The 27,796-nt window shown below is 42.9% G+C and overlaps 2 protein-coding genes across 7 annotated transcripts in view; both read left to right on the top strand.

The window, feature by feature from the left end:
• The window catches only part of LOC126530902 (uncharacterized), a 174,594-nt gene extending 165,154 nt beyond the window's left edge, over nucleotides 1-9,440 (top strand). For 5 of the 6 annotated variants that reach the window (XM_072288232.1, XM_072288233.1, XM_072288236.1 and 2 more), the window contains 4 exons: nucleotides 496-661; nucleotides 7,254-7,372; nucleotides 8,595-8,738; nucleotides 9,322-9,440. In XM_072288232.1, the coding sequence (XP_072144333.1) occupies nucleotides 496-661; nucleotides 7,254-7,372; nucleotides 8,595-8,738; nucleotides 9,322-9,357 (465 nt within the window). In that variant the 3' untranslated portion in view covers nucleotides 9,358-9,440. Of the gene's footprint in view, nucleotides 1-495; nucleotides 662-7,253; nucleotides 7,373-8,594; nucleotides 8,739-9,321 lie in introns of those variants that run through there. The other variant, XM_072288235.1, reaches the window with a different exon arrangement.
• A 4,899-nt stretch (nucleotides 9,441-14,339) lies between these two features.
• LOC126530898 (uncharacterized) overlaps nucleotides 14,340-27,796 on the top strand; it is a 37,428-nt gene continuing 23,971 nt past the window's right edge. Inside the window, exons 1-4 of the mRNA XM_050178220.3 lie at nucleotides 14,340-14,531; nucleotides 15,979-16,191; nucleotides 20,977-21,210; nucleotides 24,971-25,119. Coding sequence (XP_050034177.2) covers nucleotides 14,450-14,531; nucleotides 15,979-16,191; nucleotides 20,977-21,210; nucleotides 24,971-25,119 — 678 coding nt within the window. The 5' untranslated portion in view covers nucleotides 14,340-14,449. The remainder of the gene's footprint in view (nucleotides 14,532-15,978; nucleotides 16,192-20,976; nucleotides 21,211-24,970; nucleotides 25,120-27,796) is intronic.

Here is a 27,796-nt window from a genome sequence, read left to right as displayed (position 1 = left end):
AATCGATCGTGTTTCGAAATCTGTTAATGTGACATTTCGTTTCATTGTACGTAGAACCTGTTTCACAAGGTAACTATCTATCTTCGAAACAACGGTAATTTTAACGCATTTTTGCTATGCGCATCTATTACGCAGTATATATTTACAACAGCCATGCAGACCAACTTCCTTCTCATGCTTCAAGAAAAAAAAAAAAAAGCACGCAAGAAAGAAAGAAAGACAAAAAGAAAGAAACATAACATATTCATGTGAACTGCTAGACAATAAATGCAAGTCAAATTTCGTCGTTTTGGCTTTGGATCCAAAGAAACGTGTTAGTAGGGCGCTCCCGCCGGAACGAAATTACAATAACCGCCCAACCGTAACTTCGTTACTCTGAATCTCCTGGCCCAGCGCCGAAGGAGTTATACCTTTACAGTTGTTTCTTCTTTCTCGCTTTATTGCTAGAAGCCTTGTGGCGTTTAAAATGCGCCATAAACTATTTGTTTATTGCAGCCGCCACCGGCGCCGTTCTATGGCTTAGCACCAGGAGAAAAGCTCTCATTCCAATTCTTTGACATCAATAAGGAAGCTTCTGAGCTGGTCGAACTTCACGGGTTCGACATTTCGCCCTGTTACCAAGGGAGCTCGTCTGTGAGAAAGTTGGTTGTTACGTTAGAAGGTACGTCGACATTGTCATCTTGAAGTTCTAACGTTGCACGGAGTTAGGCCTTTCGCAACGCCACGTTTTACTGCTGCTGTAGGTTCACTCCCCTAGTTTCGAAGTCCACCGGTGTCCGTAACTGGAATTCCACCGTGCTTTCCCAAAATTCTATAAAGGAACAAAATCGCAGTGATCTGCCAGAGCTCTAATTCTTGAACCACAGATTGCGAATCGAAGATTCTACCTTTCATCCACTCTGCCGATGCTTCAGCAATTGGACAATCCTGTGCCTGGCTTCATGGAGCGCTAGCGCAAGTGCTTGTTTGACGCCATGCTTAGCAGCTTATCCCTAAACCAGCACAGAGGTCAAAGAGTATAAAGTCGGTTGAAAGAAGCAAAATACAGGATAGAAAAGACGAGAAGGAAATAGATCGCGTCTCCCCGCTTCTCCGCCACCGAGGAGTGCCACTCCCACAAACGTTGATGACTCAGTCTAGATGTATCATCGATTAAACTTTATTTCTTCTTCTTCTTCTTCTAAAAAGAAGATTGCTCCCAAACACCTGCAAACGATTACTCCAACTCAATGTTTCACACAAAAATTATTACAAGAGGGAACTCTGGCAGTGCGACCGTTCAGCCACCATAGGAATGATGGGAATTACAGGGATTTGTTTGATTTTCGCCTTTGTGGTTTTAAACACACTCGGGCCTTTTTTTGTTTCGGATACCGACATATCTGCCTAATAAGCTCTACACGAGAAAGAAAAAAGTTAGAAAATAAGCCACAAGCAGCTTCTGTCGCGATATTTAACTCTGAGAATTGTAGCATCGGAAAGCGTAAGGTACACTGTGATGCTCAAGTCATTGCAGAAGTTAGGACATGTGAACACCAGCCCGTGGTGATACGTACCTGGCTAAGGTTCGCGGTCGATTCGCGGTATAGTCTACATCAGCTTCTCCAGGTTGATATTGAAGGCGAAAGCCTTAAGTGGCTCATAGCCCCGATGGTCTGAAAAACGGCGACGTGTGGTACAGAAGGTCACGTGAGCTCGCCTCGCGCAGACACGCGCTCGTGCCACTGCTCGCGTGTTCGTCGTCGTCGTCTTCCACAGTTGGCTCCGATGCCACTCATCATGCCAAAAAAGAAAAGAAGGCAGAATCAATTAAGATAGAGTTCATTCAGGCACTCGAACCCACGACCTTCGGTGGGTGTCGAATCCTTGAAATTATGTGGAAGTCGAGCCCATGACCTTTGGTGTTCAGATGAAGGTAATTCAGGCACAATTAATTGATATAGAGTTGACTAAGACACTCGAAACCACAACCTTTGGTGGAAGTCGAACCCACGACCTTTGATATTAATTATGGCGGAGTTAATTAAGACGCAGGTAATTAAGGTAACCTCCATTAAGGCACTCGAACACACGACATTTGTTGGGAGAAAACAAGTAATAAAAAGTAACGACGCATTCGAATGAGAAGGTCAAGTAATTTAATGAATGTCTCTTGAGCGCGCAGGCTTTCGCCTTCACCCTCATTTGCGTATGCTAATGTGACTGTCAATTTTTTATTCACTACCGAAGATCCGTCATGCTGTCATCATTCATCCATAAATAATTTGCGAAGATTAGGATAAATATACCTGACTTTCGTTTTATTTTGAATATGCTTACCTTAATTATATAGCAGGCAACACTGTCTTCGTCTTTTCCAGTTCATTGCTGAAAGTGGCAGACGTTAGTTACATGGCGAAGTGCAACAGTTATTGAGCTGGTTGTGAAACCTGCACTAATGAACTTACTAATTATTTACAATAGTGCACGACTTGCAATGGCAGGTCATACGGTATGTAGAATTCCATCGGCAGGCCTTCTCACGCATCTAATTTGCTCTAACCACAGTGGCTGGCCTCCTGCTAGTTGGACTGTTGAATTGAGAAACTGCTTCCGGGAGCTCAGATAGAGAGAGGAACCTACGATGACAGGAATTGTCTCACTAGATCTTGCATTGGCGCCTTATTTATGATTCAAGTCCAAGGCCCGTCACCTTGGTTCGATCAAGCGAGGTGTATTGACAACCGCACATGTGGAATTTCGCATGTCATCAGTTGAAGCAGCGTAATAATACAATATCTATTTAACAGAAGTACTCAGACTATGGCACCAGTTCGGAGACTGCCCTATTCAGTCCTCACGCTCGTGTTTCAGAGTGTGCTAGTACAACTTTTCAAGTACCATAAATTGGAACGCCAACAGTTTTTTTCACACTTCTGTCTATCCTTCCATGCTCTCTCCTGTCGGGATGCACCATTTCCATGCCTTGCTTGGGCATGTTCTCACGGTAACGTAACCTGTTAAAAGGAAGTCTGTGCTTTATGTTGTGTGCTCCTAGGCACATGCCAGAGCGGTGAAATTGCTTTGGTTGGCATCCTCTGAATCCATTTTGTGAAGGGTGTGATACATAATGGGGCAAAAAGGATATATCCACCAACTTTTTGCCCATAGACTTGTGATTTAGGGCATTTAGATGTTTTTCTATTTCAGAATACAGAGGAAAAAAAAAGAAAGTGAACGAGAATGTAACTCAGAAACTCAGAAAGACACAGTTTTCATCGAATTTATTCGGACAATATAAAGCAGACAGAACTATACAATATATTTGTCCGCGTTGCACGATTACCACAAATACAGTTGGCGGAATTTTAATGCGATGTGTTTCTTTTTATTTATCGTCATTTATATTTTTTAGGCGGGAGGGGGGTACAGAACTTTATACTTCAATTTTGAAGTTTACCAATTTCCGCCGATCTTCCTAAGTACATACCAGGTGATAAACTGAAGTTCTGCCTCAGCAGTCGCTAGAAGCTTGTTTCTTAAATACAACACATGCTGTTGAGATTGCTTCAGCTGTTGTCTCATGCGATAATTTCTGCATTTCATGCGTGTTTGAATATAAGAATAGGAATTGGCCCGAGTTACATTTTCCTCTTAACACCTCATCAATGAAGGAGGAGCTCAACACAGACTTTCAAGTAATCGCCACCTGCGATGGAACAGTGTACAAAACAAAACTATGATGGAACAGTGTACACCTAGTTTACCAGTGATTGGATTTTGTGATGGCTGTAAATTAATTTCAAATAACTGCATTAAAACTTGGTCGAGCAGGAGGGCCCTACCTATCCGGCAGAGAGGCTTCTCAAACCATTACGCCTCAATTTAGCGAACATGCCTGATAACGTAACAGAAGCGGAAGCGGCTGTTATTGTTAAGAAATAAATAAATAAATAAATAAATAAATAAATAAATAAATGAAAAATAAGAATAAATAAACAAATAAACGTAATTATTTAATTAATTTTGCATTTACATACCTATTAAACGCGTAGCAGAATTCCCAGAAACTGCGCACCGGTCAAGGCAATGAGATAATCTAAGCGTTTTCAAGCACCGCCATAGCACCTTACAAATTGGAACGATGAGCAGCTGTAACGCTAGATAGAACCACGCAACAAAATGAACCCGTAAAAGAGGGAAGGTACGGCAGAAGTTAAAAAAACCACTTCCAGCGTTAGACGGAAGAACCAGCCTTACACTCAGGCTGACTTACTAGACATCTTGGGCCACAGTGCGTCTACATGGGATGCGAAGCAGAAGACACACGCGTTTCTCCGGAGCAAATAAAATGCTGTTCTAAACACTTCGAGGAAAGCTTCGTCCCCCGCGTAGAAGATTCAAGGCGTGTTGTTCATACATCAAGTGGGTGTTTCCGAGTCGCAGGAATGCCTTTAGAACAACTCGAGCCATTGCAATCGTGCTATCCCAATGAAACCATATTTCCCAATCTCGACGCTTACAAGCGCGCCGCATCCTCGCACTCGCAGTTAGAAGAGCGAGGGAGCTTCTCTAGAAACACCCAATCAATATGCACCTTCGTAGGCCTCTGCAACACGATGGTGCATTTTGCTTTTCTTCTGTCTTTCTTTCTTTTTCTTATGGGATGCCGTAAGCCTGTAAATCAAGCAGCGTAGTCTTGTCCCAATTTATCTTCTTGCAATTGTTTATTCTTGTGCTTTCGCTGCCAATTCGAATGAAGTAACGTAAGCAGCCGGCAGCGTGTCATGAAGCTAAGTCTTCATTGAGACTCTTCGCAAACAGGTTTACGTGAAGCTTTGAGTGGTTTCAGCTAGAGTACGTGTACCTTGAAGCAAAACGTATGAGGCGGGCTGACGTCCAAGTCCTTATGCCTCGAATAGCGCGATACCGTGGGCTCTGTACGAAAACCACTGGGACGGCTACGCCATGTTTCACTGCTGCTGTTACAGACGACGCAAATTCAGAGACAACTCGTTCCGACGGACCTTCGATCGAACGCAGCACCACGATGTTTTTCTTATCTGTAGTAACTACTCTAATCTACGATGCCGAGAAATACGTGTCATGACCAACGCCAAGTGTGAGGACATCGCAGCAAACAACTATCTGATTAGATTTCATTTATTTTCTCGCGGGGGGGTATCCGCATTGAAGACGTTGCCGTACTTATTCCCGCCGTATCTCCGAAGCTACGGATCCACTCGTTTTCATTCGAAACAAATACACGTATGTAGCAGGATATCACTTGAAAGAAATTGTTTTTTTAGTTCGCAAGATGTGTTCAATGGGTGTAACCGCGGCTGCACCCCATGTGAAACAAACGAAGGGGCGACTGGTGGGTTGCCCATTAACTGCATATGCCTTTGCATTATTTATCCTTGTGTCCCTGCAGCATTCGGCAACGTGCCACTAGGCATTGGCATTATTTTCCTCAGACTTCTTGTTCCAATACGCCGTGCTTCCAAGTAAAATGAGGGTTTTCTCCTTCTGTCAAACTTATTTGAAGTTACTCCATTTAGAGGGGAGGCGGGCGAAAATTGGCAGTTTCGCCCGACGGGTAAAGACTTGACAGCGATAGCGAGCGTGGCATTTGTGCTTCCTCGTACGGCCTTGAAGAACACTCGATGTCGACAAGTTGGCGGGAGCCAACACGAAAACCAACAACAGCGGTTGGGCAACAGGATAGCGCCCTGGCAGCTCATCCCGCCAGTGCCTTGACGTGACGAGAATCGCAGGCAGTGGCCAACTCACCGCAGTCTCCTTCTTTCCTTCCCTCCTCTCTCTCCCTGTGATCTTTGTTTTCCCTTTTCCCATTCCCCCGGTATAGGGTAGCCAACCGGACGTTATTCTGGTTGACCTCCCTGCCTTCTGCTTTTCTCTTTCCCCCCAGGCACTGCCACATGTCCCACCACGATGGCTCGCGATATGAGACACCGACAGAACACTGTAGGCGGTTGTTAGTTTCCGTGGAAAGAATTTTAGATGGCTTTAAGCTTGAAGTCTCTTCCGTTCGGACCAGTGTGTGCACACAACTGCGCAGCAAGAACGCTTATGTGCGCATGCGCAAAACTGCCGTGCCTGTAGCGCTAAAGCAGAACGCCTCTATTTATCCATACTACTTCTATCGCAATTATAAACGGTGTACTTATACTTGTCATGGCGCAGAAATTCGATTTCGCAGCGTTTATTTTGCGCTTGGTACGTCGCATCTACATTGATCCGGTTGAGCAATTTACGCTTGCGAGAATAAGCAGGAAGCGCTGCGTAAGCTGCAACGTGTGCTTGGAACTCGTAGCAAGAGTTGGAGCAGTTATATAACAACAATGTATACAGGGTGTCCCAGCTAACTTTAGGTAGAGTTTAAACATATGCGAATGCCACTTAGCTGGACAGAATCAAGGTAATGTTGTTTGCCGTCTCTTGGGGATACTCATATTATTTGTTGCATTCGGCCTATATAATTACATAATTAGTCTTAATTAAATAATCAACTTCTCAAATATTATAGTTAGATGAAAAGTGCCAATGAGAATATTGAGAAAAGAAGAGAACAGAGTAAAGAAGCCCGAAATGCACGCAAAATTGGCGCGCGACTGCCCGCTCGAGGCACTTTGCGTGTATTCGCGGGCTTCTTTAACGCTCGGAAAAACACTTTCACGTAGCACCTATTGAGCAACATAAAGCTGTGTCGGGAGTTTTTCATGTCGCTCTACAATTTTCTCATAGGAATTTTTATCCAATTATAATATTTGAGAAGTTGATTAATAAATTAATAAGACAAGTTATCTAATTAGACAACATTAAAAAAAAAAATATTCGAGTATCTCCAAACGACGATAAACAACATTACCTTGGTTCTGTCTAGCTACGTGGCATTCGCATATTTTTAGACTCTGGCTAAAGTTAGCTGGGACACCCTTTATATGTGAAGAACAAATGGAAAAATTTAGGACGTGTGTGCACATGAAGTTGATAGCGAAAAAGAAAACAAGACACGCATTCTGTATAAAGACATTTACATTTACTTTGACTTATTATGCAAATTTTACCCTATAGAAAAAAAAATGTAAAGAAAGACAAAAAATTTGCTAACCTGCATTTGACCATTCCAATCTGATCATAATATGATCTTAGTTTATGCACTGCGTCTAACATCCATAACGCAAATATATTCGTCTTGTTGTCCATGTAGTTTCTTGCATCACCCCCGTCTCTTTACCCCTGCACTACAGAGAAGGACCGTTCTAAAGCAGTGTACAAGAAACCATCTTTCATCTTTGCGACACAGAAAGCTGTCACATACGTTGCGAAACTACCTGTCCTTCATGTCAAAGCTACCAAGAACGATCAGGTATGTTGGAATTGCTTAATATAATGTGACTTTTTTTACAATACGCCATAAGAATTATGTGCCGGCGGTTGAATTGCAGTATTCCACACTAAAAGCCGTAATTCTCCTGAAACGTCATTCTGAATATTTTATTTCATCGATTTTAATTTAACCTAACCTTGAACGTAGTAGCACATTGTCATTTTTTAAAGATTCTTCTTCTTTCAAACATGCGTATTTTGTTACCTCTTAATCGGTTTTCTTTCTTCATTTATTGTGACGAGCGCTCTCGTGATAATAAAAGCTAAAATTGTAATAACAATAAAGCTTCCGAAAAAAAGATAATGCTCCTGCAGTAATGCTCCTGCAGGCTCGTTGCGGGGTCACGTCAAATTTAGGTTGTGTGTATCACGGTGTCAGTATTGCGCTAGGTACGATGTAGCGCCTATGTGGTAAGCAAACTGCACAGAAAAAAAAAAGAAGAAAAAGCTCCCAGAATACTAGCAGAACCCGCACTTTCAAGAGTATTTTGGTCTAAGAGATTCAACTAATACTGCATGACAATGCTGTGATTGTTTCCGCTTGATCGCATCTTTTTTCACTTCGTCTTACGTTGTTCCCCAAGAAGTCTTAATCCCTTGATCAATCTCTAGTGATAACCTGCCGCAGTGCCTCTGTGGTTGTGGTTCTAGTGCGAGCGCGAGGTCGTGGGTTCGAGGCAGGCCACGGTGGTCATGTTTCTTTGGGGGCGAAGTGAACAAAACAACGATCGTTTACTTAGATATAAGTACATGTGAAGTACCGCCAGGCGATCAAGATTAACCTGGAGTATACCCCCACTACGACGTGCCTCATATTCAAATCTGGGTTTTTGAAGGTAAAACCCTAGAATTTCATTAAATATTTCCTTTTTTTCGCTACGGTGTCCCTGCTCACCCACAGTGAATCTGCGAGTTGTTAAAATCTCATAATGTGACTTACGCCAAGTGGAATGATAAAATGAAAGTTGTTTTAGCTCTGACAAGGATGCTGGTAAGGGCAATCCACTTCTTACGGGTCGATGGGTGGATGCCCATCTCATTGACCATGGAGGTGTTTAAGGTTAAATAAAATTCTTGCCGTTACGCGGCCTCCCAGTCGCCGTAGATCGAGCTTAATGTGGCTTTGGAAGGTCTGATTGTAGTCTGTCTCTTTTCGAGCACTGTGCAATAAGATGTATTATCATTTAATTTCCTTATTTTAGCGAAATTTTGCTGACCACGAAAGGGCATTGACGTTTACTGTCCTGGGAAGTACAAATGGGAGCCCAAGCATTGAACTGGACTCGGCGATTGCACTTCTACAGAAGGCCGTCTACAGGAAGTCATTGAAGGTGTTTCACGAAAAGGTAATCTGTGATCCAGCGAAAGGTTGCTTCTGTTTTCTTCAGTACCGAACTAACCTTGTGAGTGTGTGTGCCTAGCTTATTTTGTATATGACGCAAAGAATCCCTTAAGGGAGAGCTCCCGCTCCAGAAAACACTGACACAGCCGGCACACATTTGCGCTTCTACATATTCACAGGACGCAGGCAACGCAAAGCCGCAGGGGGCGGCGAGGGGGGGGGGGGGGGCGCCTATTTTCAGCAACGCAAGCTGCAACGAACACTATAACTTGGCGCGCTTGACTCATGTTTGTCATTAAGAACGCCATGCAATTCCTGCTCGCATTAAGCGTGTTGTTTGCTCCACAGCCATTTTTTCTTTATTTTATACTTGGCGCGAACGCGAGGTTAAAATTGCCTACATCTTGCAACTAGTCGCTTTGCAGAGCGTATGTACAAACACGTTCGTCGGTGCTTTCGCAGTTTGTTTACTGTTTTGTTTAGCGTTTTAAGCATCCCAAAGGAAGCACTAGTGGTGGATGTTAGTCACAAGAGTTTTATCACTTATCCCCAATTTTTTCTTCTCTCTTCCTTTTTTTTACTTCCAGGAATTCTACATGGTGGAGCGATTGTCTTTATTGTGAAGCAGAACAAATCCTTCCGAACGAAGTTTCAAGAATACTTACGAATTAAAATTCTCAGAAACATTACCGACTTTTGAATATAACGTGTAATGTGTTTTATTTCCATATCTTCTGACACTTTGAATCGTAATGTACTTTCTATGTAGAGCACATTTCTGTTGCCATATTAATCTTCAAGTAAATGTTAGCCGGTGGCGTAGCCTATGATATTAAACAGATCTGCACAAACATCTTGAAACAATGAGGCATTTTAAACAATTAGTTTAACGGTCTGTCGTAAACGCCTTTGTTATTTGATTTCAGTTGTGTCGATTATGATTGTACTGAAGTTGTGCATATCTTCTTAGCTTAAAAAAATATTTCCCTATAATTTTGTCAAACCTGTCAGCAGCTACTTCAGCATCCAAATATTTAGTTTACATGACGTGTTATTTTGTACATCATCATCACCTCCGTCCTCGTCATCCTGTTTTATGCCAAGTGCAGGACGCAGTCACTCTCCCAGCAATCTGCAATAAGCGGTGTCTCAAACATGGTGTCTATGACGTATTTCCGGCTCTGAAATCACTTCCGTCGCATGCAGCCAGCTAAGGCATAGCCTTTGAGATTGTTCTCTGTTACTCGGAGGAAGCCGTCGCGGGGACGAATATTTGGACATTACCCATTACCCCTGTCTTGCGTCAGCTGACTCCATCCAAAGCCTGTTTGGTTTGGAAGGGGGCTAAAATCACATATTTTTTCTTGCATCCTCAATTATGCAAGAAGGGAAGGGATATTATGTACGATGTCATTAGTGGAATTTCAAGCACGCAACCAAATCAGAATGATCCACATTCCTCGTTATTACCACATCGTATGGTGTACAGTGATCTGAAGGCGAGGTTAAGCAGTCGGGAGCTTAAGTACCGGGAAAGCCTGATAATACGACGGGCAGGGGCTGCCGCAGTCATTTCTCAGGCTGCTCAGGCAAGCACGTCCCCTATCGCAGTCCTATCTATTTAATTATTAAGGTTGCATGCCGGCATACACAAGGGGGAAGACTAATGCTGTCGCATATTGCAGCATCCGCGTCCTAATTAGTTGATATGTGACCCGAACGAAAAAAAGTTAAATATATTTGAACGTGTACAATGCTGGCCGACCATCAGCTCCATTTATTGTGCAACTTGGGCTATTGACCACTTGGATTTTTCTTAGAATTGCTTATTCTTTCATGAATTCTACAAATGCCGACGCCGGCGGTATTTTAGTTACTGTTTCAGTCACTAAGCCCTGCTTACATTACTGCAATACCGTTGACACCAAACAAGTTGCAAACAGAGATGCAACATTGAACACTTGACCTTTGCCACGGCAACCCATGCAGAAAAGGTTCCATTCCTCGGCGACAAGGTCAAGTCACAAGCGCTTTCAACGGTGGGCGCCAGAGCCTATGACAGAAAGAAGGTCAGTAAGACACTTTTGCGATTTTTTTTTTTTAGCCAATCCTGGGAAATATATCAGAAATGGGTGAGTGAAAGCAATTCCACGTGGCATCGTGGCTCTCTGTGAACTGTGGAACGGGAAGATAGCGCGCAAGCTAATTGAGTAAGTTTTTCATGGGGTGACTGTTGTCTTTGCAATGAAATATTGCAGTCAAAAATGCACTAAACAACAATTCTTTATAATTACGTACCAACAACAATGAACAAGAAAAAAGGAAGCGTCAAGAGCAAACTCCTCAAAACTTTATATTTGGCTCGTGGCCACGCAAGGACGCAGGAAAATATACTTCTGTCAATGCATAAACAGAAATATCACTGAACTACAAGCAAATCTCTCATGTTGGAGTCAATGGTGGTCCACAGGACACAAAAATAATTAAATTTGTTGTCTTTAATTTTACTCCAGAAGCAAATAAATATGGTTATCACCCTTAATGCACCTCTTTCTCTGCCTCTCTCTAAATGATAAAACGATTGAACGTGTATCGTCTTTCAAGAATTTAGGCCTTACTTTTTGCTGCATCTGCATAGATTTGCAGGAACGCGTAGACTGTTGACAGCACCAGTGCATGGGCACTGTCGTCTTCCAACACGTGACCTAGCCGCCATTGAGTGCCTTTTGACTTCCATTTCCCGATAGCGGGCGACGGGCTCAGTAAATGACGCAAGGCGCTGTTTCCGCTTCTGGATGAATTATTATTCTCCGAGGATGCAACGCTATCAGCCGAAAGCGCTAACCGAACGTTAGTGTCGATGATAATTCACACAGGGACTTTCTTTAGCTTTAGATACTGTTGAGCAAATACTCCAAGTCGGCGTGGGTGCGTGTTGTAATGACACCATACCAGATTGCGCGTACCAGATTGCGCGTTTTCTCGTAACAGCAGATAGCTCTCATCCCCTCAGTAGTGCGTTATCCGTCGTGGTGGTGGGTACGTGCGAGCATTCTGCCGATAACAGCATCGTCAATGCCATTGAAGATGTATTTGCTATTTTCACTGCCTCTCGCAACTATCGGTACTTCTGAAGATGCCGGAGACTGATAGTCCATGGAGATGTATAACTAGCAATAAAAGTTGAAGATATATATCCTAAGCTACGCTATTACTGCGTTAGTTTATCGGTCACCGAACTGGTTATTCGGATAAAAGAAAATAGAAGTAATGGAATTCCGGCGCCCAAGGTAGCCTGTTCTTTTGAGCGACGACGAAACTGTAGTCCGTTAAGGATATTTTATTATGCATTACGTGCACAGAACACAATTTGCTGCCAAGGTTTACTGCTAATCTATCAAAGTACGCCAGTTCCTTTTGCGACATATGTAATCGAAGGCTGGCAAAGGCACTCCGCATCTTTGATTTTTACGTGAGGAGCTTCAACTACTAACCTCGTGTACTAATCCTTACGTTTAGACAGAATGCAAGCTTTAGGGAACTAATGTGAGCTTTATATTAGTTCTCTATATCTCTACAAGATCTCCATGTTACTTTGAGTATGTGTGTCAATAAGTCTGTCTAGAGTCTTGGATTTTAACTCGAAAGCTCTCGTAATACCAGGATAAGTACGTTTACTGTATTCTTGAGCTCGGACGGAGCGATTTGGCTTCATTAGAAATAAGGGTTTAGAAAGAGGGAACTCTCGAAAATAGAGCTCAATAGGCACGAACAATTTATTCTTCAAATCAGACCTCAAAAGCGCTGCTGTGACTTTTGCAGGTTACCGGAATGAGTGACCGTATGTAATATCGAGCAGAGGACTGTTACTACGTCGGTGATATCAAATGCTGGCTTTCTTTTCCTCTCTTAATATTTCCCTCCTCCTTCTCCCTCCCCCAGTGCAGGGTAGCCAAACGGATTCAGACCTGGTTAACCTCCCTGCATTCCATTTATTCTTCTCTCTCTCTCTCTCTCTCTTTCCATATTTGGTCTTTGAGCGCACGTTTGCGTTAAACATTAAGAAATATGGTTGAACAAAAGCCATATAAAAGGTGAGCGAGTACTTCCGCCATTTATAATTTTTTGTACTTCTAATGTATAGGTGCGCTCGATTACATTTTCGTCTGAATTAGTTGTAAGCATGATGTGCTACTTTTTACTTTAAGCATTTACAGCCGGCCACAAAATCTTTCTTGAGATGGGTTCCACCAGATATATATGTTAATTTCTGCTAGGTTGAGGCACGGCGCTGCTCACCTGAGTTTGCTGCGGTGGCTACTAATGGCTTGATCTGCTTAATTCTGATTGCAGGCCCTCTCACGGTATTAACTTTTCAGCCTCCTCCTAAAAATTTAACATATTTGGTCTATGTATTGGGAATACGTTTATGCTAATAAACTTGAAACTTGAAAGCACCAATTTAATGGATCACTGCGTATATCTCCAAGGTTACTAGGCGCAAAAATTTTTAGTACGAGGCTATATGTCAATTTTGTGTATTTGCAAATCTCGTGTCCCGTAAAGTTTTGGGGCTGACCGCACATCACTGTTGCTTGTCCCACAAGTGCGCACGCCGTCATTGAATGCATATACCGTTTAAACCGGGATGACCTCGCTACGGGCCAGGACGGGCTGGGCCTTCGTTTTTCTAGGATTGAAAAGCAAACACTTTGCCTTTCGTTCATGGCAGAGTCACACACGTGTAATTTGTTTTGCTGAACGGTTTCCTAAATATGCATCACGTTACTTAACGCTTCTGTGTCGTTCAGTTTTTGCGAGAATACGTTGTTTATTTGTTAAGCAACCTGACAGGTGACACTTGGGTGACATCTTCAGCACGAGTCGAGGAAACCATCAACAGTGACCTTTGCTTTACTATTCAAGACGGCAGATCCGTGTTCTATAACGATTGTATCGCACTCTGGTCATGTGTCATCGACTCAAGGAGAAAGTAACAAGATAACGTTCTCCCTTGTTTACTCTAGTCACTTTCACAGCGATCCTGAATGCCGAGCTTTTTGGGTAACGCCCTTGTTTTCTCGGTGCCGCTTAAGTTTGACGTTAGTGATTATAGCTTGCGTGGTAACGTACGCTAGTTGAAGGCACGTAAAGGTCGCGTTCAGCTTTTGCACGTTGCATTGTAATCTCATTGTTTACGGACTTTGCTCCATATTGTTCTAGTCTTTTGTGTTCCAGGTGAAATCAGAACATTTCTGCCTTTAATCAAACTTAAAGCCTTTCATTTATTTTGTCTACTGTTACATTACCTTAAACATTAGATGCTTTTCGATCGCCCGAAGAGAAGCTAAACACTTACAGCCAGAATAGCGCAAACAGCTTCAACGACCTGCACAAAGAGAACTTCACGCATCGAAATCCACTTTTTTTTCGTACGCTTCTCCAGTCGCGTAACGAAGAAATCAAAAGCCGTCGGAGATAAAGATGAGCGTACAATGCCCTTGCGTGCTCGCGTTAACAAAGTCTGCGATGAAATAGCTGTTCTCTCACTCTTATCACGCTTATCGATGCTTCGTTCTAGTGCCAGCGCTATCGGGAAACATGAGCTGTGCCACATTGTCCGCGATGCGTAGAGAAACGCTGTGACGCCCCTGTGCAGTCGGGAAGAAAACGTGTACTACCGTGTGTTTACTCGACGGATATGCACACGTCAAGATGACGTCCACCTTTCTTATTACCGTTCTCTTAGGGGCTGGCTTATTTTTCCTTTCCTCCACATGGGCTGAACGAGTACTTGGTGAGTGTATTTCATACTGCGAGAGCATCGGTGATGTGCGTGGGCCTGCATGCTTGGTGTTCCATAGCAACTCTTGGTGAGGCGTGGCTCAAGCCACAGGAGAGAAATCTGGAGGTATTATAGGTTGTCCATAAATAACAATGGATCGCCGCGCATTTCAAAACAAAAAGGAAATATCCAACATCTGCTCAGTCTCCGAAGCGTGTTTTATTGGCATATTTATGTTATGAGTTGTAATTTATAACTCCTGTACGATATCGATCAATGCGGGGCCTCTGGTTAGTCATACACAATCTCATTCCACGTAAGTTCCACTAAGCAAGTTTAATGTTTTTGCGTGAATATGCTACACTAACTTAGCGGAACATAAGTTGAACAATAATATCATGTTTTACTGACTTAGTACAACATATGCGAAACCAAATTGAGTGTTCCATAGTAGTTGCGTAAAGAAGCTCAACCGAAGGAGGAGCCAACGCTCAAGGAGGAGTGTCGTTCCAAGAAGTAACTCTACAAAAATTTGACCTGCTCTCGTTTAGCATTGTTTGGAAAATTACCAGAAGGACTGAGCTTACAAACATGCGTTAGTGAAGTAAGGTAACCATTAGCATAACTTCCAACGTAAATTTTATATATCTTTAAAATTTTTGGTAGGGTACGAAAGATGACGGCTTCTAGTAAAAGGATGGTGGTGCTCTGAAAAAAAGATTAATCGGTACATGTAGGAGGCGATTCGAGTCATAAAGCGCCCCCCTTCCGGGCACTACTTAGACCACTATTTCTCACTTGCTTGTAACAGCGTCAATGTATGGGGAGATAATTTTTAAATTTCTCGGAATTTTTTTTTTAGATCGCCTGTGGGACATAGCACAATGCTTGCCCTTGAGCTGGATTATTTGCAGAGGCGTACATTACCGGCACTGTCCTTTAATGCCTTTGCCAACGCTTGGCCAGTATCCGCGCTGCGAAGTAGTCTGTCACATTGCACAACAACGTTGAGAACATCAGTGGTATTGCGTATCTTGACAGCGATGGAAACGAAAAAGAGGGGCAGGCTTAGCCAAGATGTGCGGCCGTGTTCCTTGTTTTTCCTCGGAACAGCTTTTTTTTCCCGCTGCATACCTGGCAAAAATACTTGCAGCTGCAGCTTTTTCTTTTATTTTCTTTCACTAAGGTATATTAATGTACAATGACGTATTGGTGATTGTTCTTCGAAATGCAGCTGTCCCGCGGGAAGCGTGACCTGTTTGGTGACCTTGTAAAATATTATTCCTATGCGCGTGACCCATATGGATATGTTACGTAATGCTGCTTAATCTGTAGAGACTACGCCCTAATAAAGTTGCACTCACGCGTGCGCGCGCGTTTGTATTGTGCGTGTGCGTGTGCTCGTTAGTGTGCAGGTGTGCATTAGTAAAGTGTTTCGAAATTCGTCTGCTTCGCGCAGGCCTATCCCCCCCGTTTTACAATGGTTCGTTTCGGGCACTCGGTGAGATCATCAGGATGAGTGAGGACTCCACCGTCAAAGAAATAATGTTCTTCGAGGAGCTATACGACAGCACGAATCTCAGAGCGGCGCTCAGAATTCGCTCAGCTAACAAGACGTTCACCTACTTTCAAGACATCGAGACCAGACAGACCTTTCTTCATACGTCATCAGGTAAGAATATACGGGTTTATTTCTTTCAGAGTCGACTAATTGAGTCAATTCATATTACGTGCTCACTTCCCCGACGCAGAAAAAAAAATGCCTTTTTTTTTTGGCGACGATTTGATAGTCTCGGTTTTCTGGCATGTCTCAGAGTCTACGACCGTCCATGTGACGGGCGTGCTCCTATTTCAAGGAGAAGAGAGCAGTTATCCTGAGAATAGATCTAACCGAAACCGACAGAATTTCGTTGTCGTCTTTTGAAAATGTCATATTGGCTTGGACATTCCCTTTTCACAGGAAACATTTAACAACGAAATATTTGTGAAGTTAGTAAAGCATTTTACGCAAAGGCTCCTACAAAGCGACCCTGTGGATCAGCAGCAACTAAAAAACAACGTTGCTACTACAGACATTGCAGCATTGATTAGGAAAACCTAAGCTCAGATTTTAGATTCTGTACCCGCCGTGGTTGCTCAGTGGCTATGGTGTTAGGCTGCTCAGCACGAGGTCGCGGGATCGAATCCCGGCCACGGCGGCCGCTTTTCGATGGAGGCGAAATGCGAAAACACCCGTGTACTTAGATTTAGGTGCACGTTAAAGAACCCCAGGTGGTCGAAATTTCCGGAGTCCTCCACTACGGCGTGCCTCATAATCAGAAAGTGGTTTTGGCACGTAAAACCCCATAATTTAATTTAATTTAATTTAGATTCTGTGGTTACCTGTGCAACATTGTCTCATGAGAACTCAGATATGAAAGCAAAGAACTGCACCTCAGTATCAAATGTTCTTCTGCGATAGAGGCACTTTAACAGCCTTTTTGAATGTGGCTGCTAGGAGTGTTTGTATATTATAACAAGTGAATTTGCAACGAGAGCTATAGCGTGGGTGGCAAACCAAGAAACAGGATTATTGGGGCATCAATGAATTAACTTCTTTTCTAAGCATGGATGCATATCAAGCAGAAAAACAATAGCGCTTTGATATCGCCACATTGATACGTTGTAGGGATAGATAGCATTGACGCGCATGCTTCACCTAACGAACTGAGATTGGCAGATGTGAAGCTTGTAATGCACTTACTGAATGCTTATTTGCCATTATGTGAGGCAGCGATAGGAAACTTGATGTATATATTTAGAGCACGGAAATATCAGAACAGCGAAATGAGTCAATTACTGCCCTTGTACGTGAGATTTCAAGGTCGTCGATACCGCTCTGTTGTTCCAAACAACGCTCTTTGAAGCTATAAGGAGATGCCATTCGGCAGCCACCAGCAAAAATCTTCTGTTCATGGTAGATTATTATTGATCGGGTATTTTGCGGGTTGGGAGCATAGCCTGAGGTGAAAGTTTATAGATTACATGAGCCGCGAAAAGGAACTTCGTTGTTCAGGATTTAGAAAACGAAACTTGAAATCATTAATGCGTCGTAATTTCATGTGCAAACGCAAGACCCTTGTAAATTTGAGGTTCCTGGCCCAACAGTTTCCGAAGGCACTACATACATACATACATACATACATACATACATACATACATACATACATACATACATACATACATGCATGCATGCATGCATACATACATACATACATACATGCATGCACACACACACACACACACACGCACACGCACACGCACACGCACACACACACACACACACACACACACACACACACACACACACACACACACACACACACACATACATACATACATACATACATACATACATACATACATACATACATACATACATACATACATACATACATGGTGTTTCAGCGAACACAAAATTTTGGCAGATAGCTCAATTATAGTTTATCAGCCGGTCTACTCGAAGTGGTGCACACTACTTGCACACAAAATTGAAATGCAAAATCGACTAATTAACAAGAATTCACTAATTAACTTTTTAGCTAATTATTATATGACCCATATCGCAATTTACAAATTCTAGCAGTGGACTTCGCAAGGCGGATCCACTTGGAACGAATTCTCAGGACGACACCAGTTTCGAGATATACATTTCCGAACCTTGCGGAGAAATTCCTGCTTAGTTGTCGTATGAACTGATAAATGCTCTGAAGCGTAAAGACTGTGTGCACGGAAAAGGTGAATGCTCACAAGATAATAAGTGGTGACAGCAATTTCGACTCTTTAGAGCTCCTTGCAGACGTCGCTACAAGCGAGATCGCGATTCGTATAGCGATCCTGGAAAAGGGCACCTCTGAAGGGCCGTCCGATATTTAGATATATATCTGGAATCACTCCAATGAACACGAAGAGCCTTTTCCCCTGCTTCACTCAAATGGTGCGGAATTCTCAGCGGTGGTTGACTGTTTTGATGCTCATTTTACTTGAATATAAATAAAGCTTTTGATATCAACGATAGTACCTGTCAGCGGCAGGCTTCAATTAAGTTGCCTAATACAGTGCTGTTCAATGAGAAGCTCATCCATGAATGCATCCGACGTTTGAAACCCTCATTATCTTGTGATTCAAGTGGAATTCCCTCGGCCAATCTGAAAGCTAGCTGCAACATATTTGCGGCGGTATCTATACACATTTTTACTAACTGTCTCAATTTTTCCACTTTTCCATGCACTTAAAAAACTGATCGTGTTTTCAACTATATCTAAGTCTATTTCCGAAACATATGTCTCGAACAACAGGTCCATTTCATTCCTCAGTGCCAGATTCATGATTTTGGAGCTTGCCCTTCACACCATAGTGTCTTCTAGTGTAAAGAGCTTGTTAACTGCAAACCAGCACGTATTTCTCTGTGCTCGCTCAACAGTCGCCAATCTTGCGAGCTTCATGGCACAGACCTCTGTGCCGGTATTCCAGAGTGGGCAAGTGGGTGCCGGGTACTGCGACCTTAGAAAGCTTTTGATGTGGTCAGCCATCCAATTCTCCTCATAAAGCCTACCTGTCGTGGTGTTAATAATTCAGTTGTCGCTATCCTTCGCAGCTATCTTCTGGAGACTTCCTTCTCTGTTAGCTTCCAATGAACAGACATCTTTTGTGTACAAGGCCACTAGCGGCCTCCCTAAAGGCTCCGTATTAGGACCACTCCGGTTCCTGGTATTCGCCAACAATTTTTCTTTCGTTAGTATTATTATTATTATTACTATTGATGACTATCGAATTCTTCAGTCTAACCTGTTGTCGTTTGCAGAACGGTTCGAAAATAAGCGTCTCCGCCTACGCTTCTAGGACCAAGAATTATGACATTGACTCGCAAAATCGAAGGTTTTGCGTTTTATTATTATGTGGACTCTCTTCCGCTGAGTAGCGTTGCTGAGGTCAATCATCTCGGTGTACTATTTAATGCCTCGTTAAGCTTTCCATCACATACTGAACGCCTTGCTTTGCGGGGTCTGCGTTCTCTAGGTTCTGTATGCCGCCTCTAACGCCCAATTCATATCTCACACTACTTTCCTAATGCCCTATGAAGCTCTATGTCTATATGTTTTCCGCAACTCGAATACGCATCGGTGCGTTGTAATGGCTCTTCCAAATTCCACAGTGGTAAACTAGAAAGACTGTAGGAAAAGTTCGTAACAATTTACAGCCATCGTTCTTGCGCTGCCATTGGTCAATCTTCCAAGCGTTCCACTTCTGTGGCTCGCCCGCGCAGACCTTCCATTTTTGTACAAGCTCCTTCACGGAGATCTGAACTGCGCTGAGCTACTTAATTATGTCGCACTTCGAATTCCACAAAAGGTCACAAGGGAGCACCGACCATTCTTCGTTCGTGCTTGCCACAGAAAACATTCTGCCTGTGTATAGAATTCAAAATCTGTACAATGCCTATCTCGCTGATCTTTGATTTTTTTTTTTTTTTCATCAGCCGCTTTCGTCGTTCTGTTCACAACTTCTTACGGTCGTGTGCCAGTTTTTCGCCGTATACGCACGTGCTCGCTTTCGACGTGTGATTTAGTACATCTTCAGTTTGCCTGGCGATATGTGTAATGTTAAAGAGGCATTTTTGTTTTTGTTTTTCTTCTCGTACATTTAATGTCATCAGTGCATTGTATTTACATGTACTTAAAATTAATCGTTTCCGCTTTCTTTATTCACTTACAGCTGTACAGTTTCCTGTTTTTGTCTTCTTTCATTGTACTTTCTCACGAATTTTCCGTTCATTTTCGGTTTGCCTTTGTCGATAGATAGGAGCTGGTTTTAGCAATTTTTCGTGTTCTTGGCTGTGTGCCAGTATTATGCCCAAATGAATTTTCAGTACAAGCATCCTTTTTTTTTTTACTTTTATGTCCTTTTTTAAGCTATACATTATCTTATCTTTAGATTGATGACGGTTGGAGTGTATTGGCGCAAGGGTATCTTTAGATTACCTGTGAGCCAGTTTTAGAACCTCATGATTTTTTTTTTGGGGGGGGGCACATAGTCTAAAGGCTGGATTGATTAACTTATTTTTCTTGTATTCCACGCATTGTTCGTGTTTTTCTCCGTCGGTCTGCTATGGATTCACCTTGGGTTTTGCTGATTGTAGACTGTTCCTTCTCATAATTGTCGTTTTCTATTTGATGTTTTTTTTACTGTGTTTGTATTTTTTAATTTTTTTTACCGTACGCCAGCACTCAAACCTTACGGTTGTTCCTGGGCACGTTAAATAACCGATTGATTGATTGATTGATTGATTGATTGATTGATTGATTGATTGATTGATTGATTGATTGATTGATTGATTGATTGATTGATTGATTGATTGATTGATTGATTGATTGATTGATTGATTGATTGATTGTCATCTGCCGTGACTTTCTTTCAGCGCACAATGCAACGTGTAACTTAATTGGGACGAAGCCGAAGGGCGATATCTTCGGTCCACTGGTGACACAAGACGGATGGCACTACTTCTACCTCAAGGATCTACTATCGTCTAAACTGTGGAAAACGACACCCGGTGAAGCCCACTATCCAGCACGAAACATGTCCTGTGACGTGTGGGTCATAAACACCGAACACGCCGGGAAGCCTCTCATCATCGCCATGGCAGTAAACTGTAAGTTGTCTATGTGAAGTTCAGGTTCTCTTCCCGTTGCAATCTCGCCATACGTTTAGGAAGAGGGGTGTACTAGAAACCCCCTTCTGTGAAATCAAATGCTTCGCCCATTATTTACTGCATTCTCGAGAGTCCAAGTACTAGTCTAGCAATAATGAAGAAAACGCTAAATCTTCCTGCCATTGATTTGCGACGCCGTGCTTCCCCGTTAATGTACGTTTAGTAGAATGTAATATTGAAATGATAACCTCTAAAATACATATTTTATTGTTCTTAATTACATGCTGTCATGCGCTGACCACAGTCACAATGTTGGTGCCCTATCCCGTAGAACCGCACATGTACCCTGAATCTTTTATTCCCAAGGCTAGCGAAGAATGAAACCATCCGCTCCCCTCCACCGTCTTCGTTAGGGATCTCACCATGTTCACGCAATATAGAATCACTTGACCTAAGCAGACGTTAGCATAAGGTATTAACGTTCCTGCTTTGTTTAATTGTCGCACAATCATTTATTAGGCATATAACCTTCCGCCAATTGTCGTCGCTATATGTTGAGTATTACTTTTGTTTGTGTAACTCTCTACCCGATCCTGTCTGGTAATGCTTAAACTACCTTGAAAGCACGTAAAATCAGACGAATTGCGTCTCAGTACAAGTTGTGTACATATAGTCAATATGACGGTACGGAAACTCCGCAAAATAGAGCTAAATATGGCAGAACCTTGTCTTCGGCTTCTGTTAATGCGATTAGCATGCTTAGGATAATTCAAACACTTCCCGGTATTTATCTGTCAGCCTTTCGAGCTGATATCTCTAACCGTTTTCCCGTCACCTTGGGTCGCTGGGTATAATCCATGGCCTAATGGTAGGAGTACTGGAAGGGTATTGGTAGGGTACTATGCAATGTTTCCTCAGTACAGGCTGCTGTACTGAGGGTACAAGGCTCGAAAGTAATTCTCGGACCTACTTGGATCACTGGGTACGCGACACTGAACATGTGCCGCTTTTCAACCAACCTCTTTCACCCCAACTAGCAATCATTGGGATGCGTGCCACTGTATATACAACTATGTATGTGCCCCTGGGTGTGTGCCTATCTCCAATGGCAAAATAACCATTTAAAATTTCTCCCGTGGGGGGCGGAACTGAACCCGCTTCATATATATATATATATATATATATATATATATATATATATATATAGAGAGAGAGAGAGAGAGAGAGATAAAACCTTGTCCGAATATATATTCAGACGCGCGCCATGCGTGCGCTTCGTGGCCGCGACGCTAGATGGCGCAGCGTGTCCCGAGGGAAGCACGAAAGAGGAGCCCAGCGGCGTACACACTTCATACATGACCTGTTTTTGCGTTGGCAATACGGCGTGCCGCCATATTTACTCAATGCTAATCGCATTAACGTCGACGTTAGTCCTGAGACGAACCCGCCGTGGTTGCTCAATGGCTATGGTGTTGGGCTGCTGAGCACGAGGTCACGGGATCGAATCCCGGCCACGGCGGCCGCATTTCAATGGGGGCGAAATGCGAAAACACCCGTGTGCTTAGATTTAGGTGCACGTTAAAGAACCCCAGGGGGTCGAAATTTCCGGAGTCCTCCACTATGGCGTGCCTCATAATCAGAAAGTGGTTTTGGCGCGTAATACCCCATAATTTAATTTTAATTTAATCCTGAGACGGGACTTCTGCCGGAATTATCTTTTTCTGTTCCCTCCTTCCTAAAGATTAGGCGGGCATTGTGCCCCTCTTGGTGGCAGTTGCCAGACTGCTCCCTGCCTATTTCCCTCTGTGTCCAATACTTGTGTGCGTTTTCATAATGTCGTTCTATGTTATTAATGTTGTAGTTCAGGGCAAGTGCATTATGAACTTCCGAAATACCAACAGTTTCGCAGCTGTCCGTCAAGAGGAGTTAAATTTTTTCTCTGCATGCATACGAGCAATAACGGATGTAATGATGATCACGAGCATGGTGAAAATCAGCACAAGCGTAGATTAGGCGCTGTAGCTCGATGTACAGAAGTGTTTGAACACACGTATCATTGGTAGAGCTGATAAATAAATTATGAATGGTACTTAACTCTTAACTTTCAACGCCAAATGGCTCCCCATTGTCGCCTGCAACGTACCGCAAGAAGTACCGAGCCGCTGTACGCTGATAAGGTATTTTTCTCGCATATTGTTTCCAGCGACAAGCTTAATTTTAGTCTTCATAGATGTGATCTTTTCAATTGGAGGATAACTGCCCTAAAGCATATTAGGAAAACACTATTTAACAGAATATTTACATTTGCGAGAGCGTGTGTACCAATGCCCTAGGAAATATATCATTTGTATGATTGCACATACAAGTGTAGTATGGCATATGTAGTAAATACATATATTATACGTGAAAAGACCCGATCCCTTGCGCGCACCACACGCAAACCGTTGTATTGAGAGTCCACTTGAACCTATGTTCTGAGTTATTAGGTTGGTCATGGGGATGTTATAGGTGGTGAGGACATCCCAGTGCTCTCAGTAAGAACTCTCGCATTAGGTTTCTCTCTATATATTTTTCATCTATGCATGTACCCTATATTTAATGCGTGCATATCTACAGGGGATGTATTCACTTTCAGTTTGAAAAAGTTAGCCTACATGATATGATGGGAGCCAAAAGAACTTCGCCGCCATGTATTTCTATTATGGTTGATGATAATTCAAGCCGTATATGCAGGCTGGAACTGCAGAATAACTGCGAGCACGCACGTAGGCGTTTTAAGATAGCGTGTGTTAGCAATGCTCTCATCCGCGACTACGTCGACAGTCCCACGATACCGCTATGCGTACTTTGCTACTCACAGATGCATCTTCACTTGAATCCCATGCTTGACTTTATTTAATTGACGCCTGTCGTGAACGCGCCGATGAAATCGCAATGAACGTCTAGGGCATGTTCACGCCAGGCGTCATTTAGATAAAATCGAGCATGGGATTCAAGTTAAGATGCTTTCATGAATACGGCGGTTAGCGTATATCTGACAATTCGTTTGTTACGGATAACACCTGGACTCGAGCATTAATTTCTGCGATGACGTGTTGAGCATATAGTGCGCAGTCGCTAATATTCTATCACGCTATAGTCGATGACAATGCAACAATTACAAAGAATTCAGCTCCACCCCCAAAACCGTACTGCAGTGGCTATTTACCTCTGAAAAAGAGCCTAGCCAGATGAAGTACGCTAACATTTTAATGCCCTTGCCCTGTGAATGTGAAAGCTAAGCTAATTGGAAAATAAAAGGTAGTTGTTGCAAGCTAAAATATCATCATGGGCCAACCATTGATATCAGTATTCTCCGTAAAGTTGGCGAACACCTTCAGGTTTGCTGATATAAACAGTGACACAAAGACACATATGTACGCAGGAGACGGCCGTCTTATACGCGAAAAGCGGCAGGAAGTCGCGGAAATAAGAGAACCAAAATGGCTGTCGCGCATATGTGCGAATTGTGTTCGATTGTGACCGCGCACGGGTAACTTTAGTAGTGTAGTGGTATTGTGTCGTTGTCATATGCTGCAATGAATTGTTTCTAAACAGTGAGGTACCTATATTACTTGGGGAACAAGAGAGCAAGCAAAATCAAGATGGCCCTGTTCCCTGTGGGAGAATGCTTGCTGTCGCAGTGAGCGAGTTCGGGGCCTGAAAGAATCACTGAAGTAATCCGATTTGTTTTTTCCTTTCGTTGTTGATGTTCATTTAGCAATTTCATGGGGCTCAACTACCGACACTATACAGGCACCTGTGTCTGTTCGCATACGGTATGCTAATAGTCAAGACGAAGACCAGACTGAAATTAATGTATTCAACTTCGCCGCTCTGGGTGACAGCATTCACGACGACCTTCTGCAGGTACTTATTTTGCAAGATGTTGCACGTCTTCACGTTTTGTGTGAAATTGCGTAGCACCTCAGTATCAACGTCTCTTACTGTGAACGAGAATACGAAATCAGGCTACTTGTTTTATGAGATAGCATGACGAAGAGTGCTGACAATATGCAAGTTACAAGAGTTTCGTGCACAAGACGTGTGTGTCCAAGCTAACGTTAGCCAATATGTTCAACGGCAATGTATATATATATAGATATATATATATATATATATATATATATATATATATGTGCCATTAAACCACAACTAACCAACCAACCAACCAATATATATATAATATGTAAAACACGACGCAAGTTACAATTCTAAGATCTACAGCATTCGGTTTGCACCACGTTCCCTAAATCCTTTTGTTTTCGTTGAAGAGCTTGGCTAACGTAAGCTGCGACACTGTATAAGGGGAGCGTTTTTTAACGGAAATAAAACAGTGGCACTGCAAAATTAGGTTTTCAAAGTGCTTTATTAACTTTAGGTAGAAGCTATCGCTAAACGTACGTTTTAGAATATATTGTTTTTGCAAAGCACTGAAGGACAGGTTCGTTCATTGCCCTATAGCAAATTAGAGTCCCCATGTGCTCTCTCCTATTATAAACTTCGGGTGGCTTTCCTGCAGTGTGAAAGAAATATTAATGTTTCACTATTTTATAACTGTATATTACCATTTAGGGCAAAGAAAGTAAGAAGTGCAATTCAATAAATCTGCAATAAAAAATATGACAATACATAATTATAGCCCGCCAAATAATCAAGTAGGATTAAGGCATACCGGAAAAAAATTCAGTAGCAATTAAGCGGCAAATGCGAGAGAAATGCGTTAACATTAGGTCACACCTCTATGAGTTATTGGACCCCTGATATAAGTACGATCTCCAAATTCTAAAGTGTTGTCCAGGAGCTCACTCCACACACGAATTGCATCTTCGAGGAACGAAGTGCAACTGACGGTGCCCGGAGCAGACCACCATCCCTAGCTATATATATATATATATATATATATATATATATTTATTTATTTATTTATTTATTTATTTATTTATTTGCGCGTGTGTGCGCGTGTGCGCGCATGTCTGTGGGTCGTTATGTCATAAGACGTTAACAAGTTTGCTGGCTTCTTATGATTTGACTGCTACACATCAGGACCCTCTGTTTCCTTTCTTCTCGTTTATATCGTAGTTCTTGGATCCGGTGATTAACAAATTTAGAGAAGTGCAGGCGCGCGTACAAAAACAAACACAAACATTTAATTTCGACGTTTCGGCTGAGATCCAGCCTTCATCAAGAGCCACCAATTGCAGTCTTGATGAAGGCCGGACCCCGGCCGAAATATGTATGCCTCTACCACGTGACCGTCTTCCCACACTTCTCACGTATACGCTTTTTTCCCCTTTGACACTCCTAATGCTAACGCATTAAAAAGTTTGCAGTTTCGCCCGAAGGGCGACGCATTGACCGCGATAGCAAGATGTGGCGTGGCGCTGAACTCCTCATACGGTGTTGTAACTATGTGTGGACGTGGCAGGGCTCTAAGCAGCACGTAAGGCTACTTCTGCTGTGCAGAAGAAACAGCGCCCTGGTGTCTGAGATCCCCAGGTGTCTGAGAAGGCTAGCTTCATGATCGCCACCAGTGGCGTTTCCACCACCACGCTGCACGAGATGAGATAGAATGAGACCAACAGGAAACGATCGGAATTAGTCAGCGCTCAGTGAAATATTAGATCCCCGAAAATTCCTGGCGCTTGTACAAGCGAGGTTGCATCAGTTTGAGATCGTTAGGCCAAATATTGTTTTGCATTCTTTAGTGGTTTAGGTAGCTCGGCTGTAGACTACGCCGGCCTGAAGGAAGATTTTTGCCGTTCTCGGCCTCAACCCCAAGCTCGTTGCGGAGCAGCGACATGAGCTCTCTGACGCCCAAAGGGCCAGCATTAAGGCCTCTACTTTTCCTCGTAACGTTCATCCACAGCACAACGTCGGCGGCACTTTTCAATATCATAGTGATGCGTTTAAATACAATTTATCTTTCCGTTCAGTCGAATTGTGGAATGCTCGGCCTGGTTACGCAAGATCTTTACCACTCGATGAATTTCTATTGTATATTGCTAATCATTGATGTTCAGTGCTCTTCTTATGTTTTCACATGTATTTTATTTCCCCACTCCTGCGATAGCCCTTCAAGGCTGCAGTATGTGGAAATAAATAAATAAATAAATAAATAAATAAATAAATAAATAAATAAATAAATAAATAAATAAATAAATAAATAAATCCTGACGCGACACAGCATTCGAGGCAACTTCTGTTGCTCAGCAGAAACAGCGCCATGACAGCTGTTTGGCACCTCGCAAAGCTGGCGTACGCTAGCAAACGGCGAGAAGTGGTCAGTGTCGAGGCTCCTTAAGCTGACGCATATTCGGAGCACTACCACCGGCGCTGCAGGTGTCGCACCTCCGTGATGCACTATGCGAGATGAGAAACAAAAAACTCGAAGCCCCTTTCTCAAGGAAAGATGGTTGAAGGCGAAGCTTTTCCCCAATGCAAACTGAATCGAAGTCAAAGTACAAAGCCAACGACCACGCAACGAACCTAAGAAGTGCTGAGCGACCCGATGCTATGTATATGCGATTTGATCGCTCGTTTATGA

The sequence above is a fragment of the Dermacentor andersoni genome, chromosome 5 (assembly GCF_023375885.2).
Source record: "Dermacentor andersoni chromosome 5, qqDerAnde1_hic_scaffold, whole genome shotgun sequence".
In the NCBI taxonomy this organism is placed as follows: Eukaryota; Metazoa; Arthropoda; class Arachnida; order Ixodida; family Ixodidae; genus Dermacentor; species Dermacentor andersoni.
Note: the sequence above shows the minus strand (reverse complement) of the source record. Positions and strands in the feature narration are given on the sequence as shown.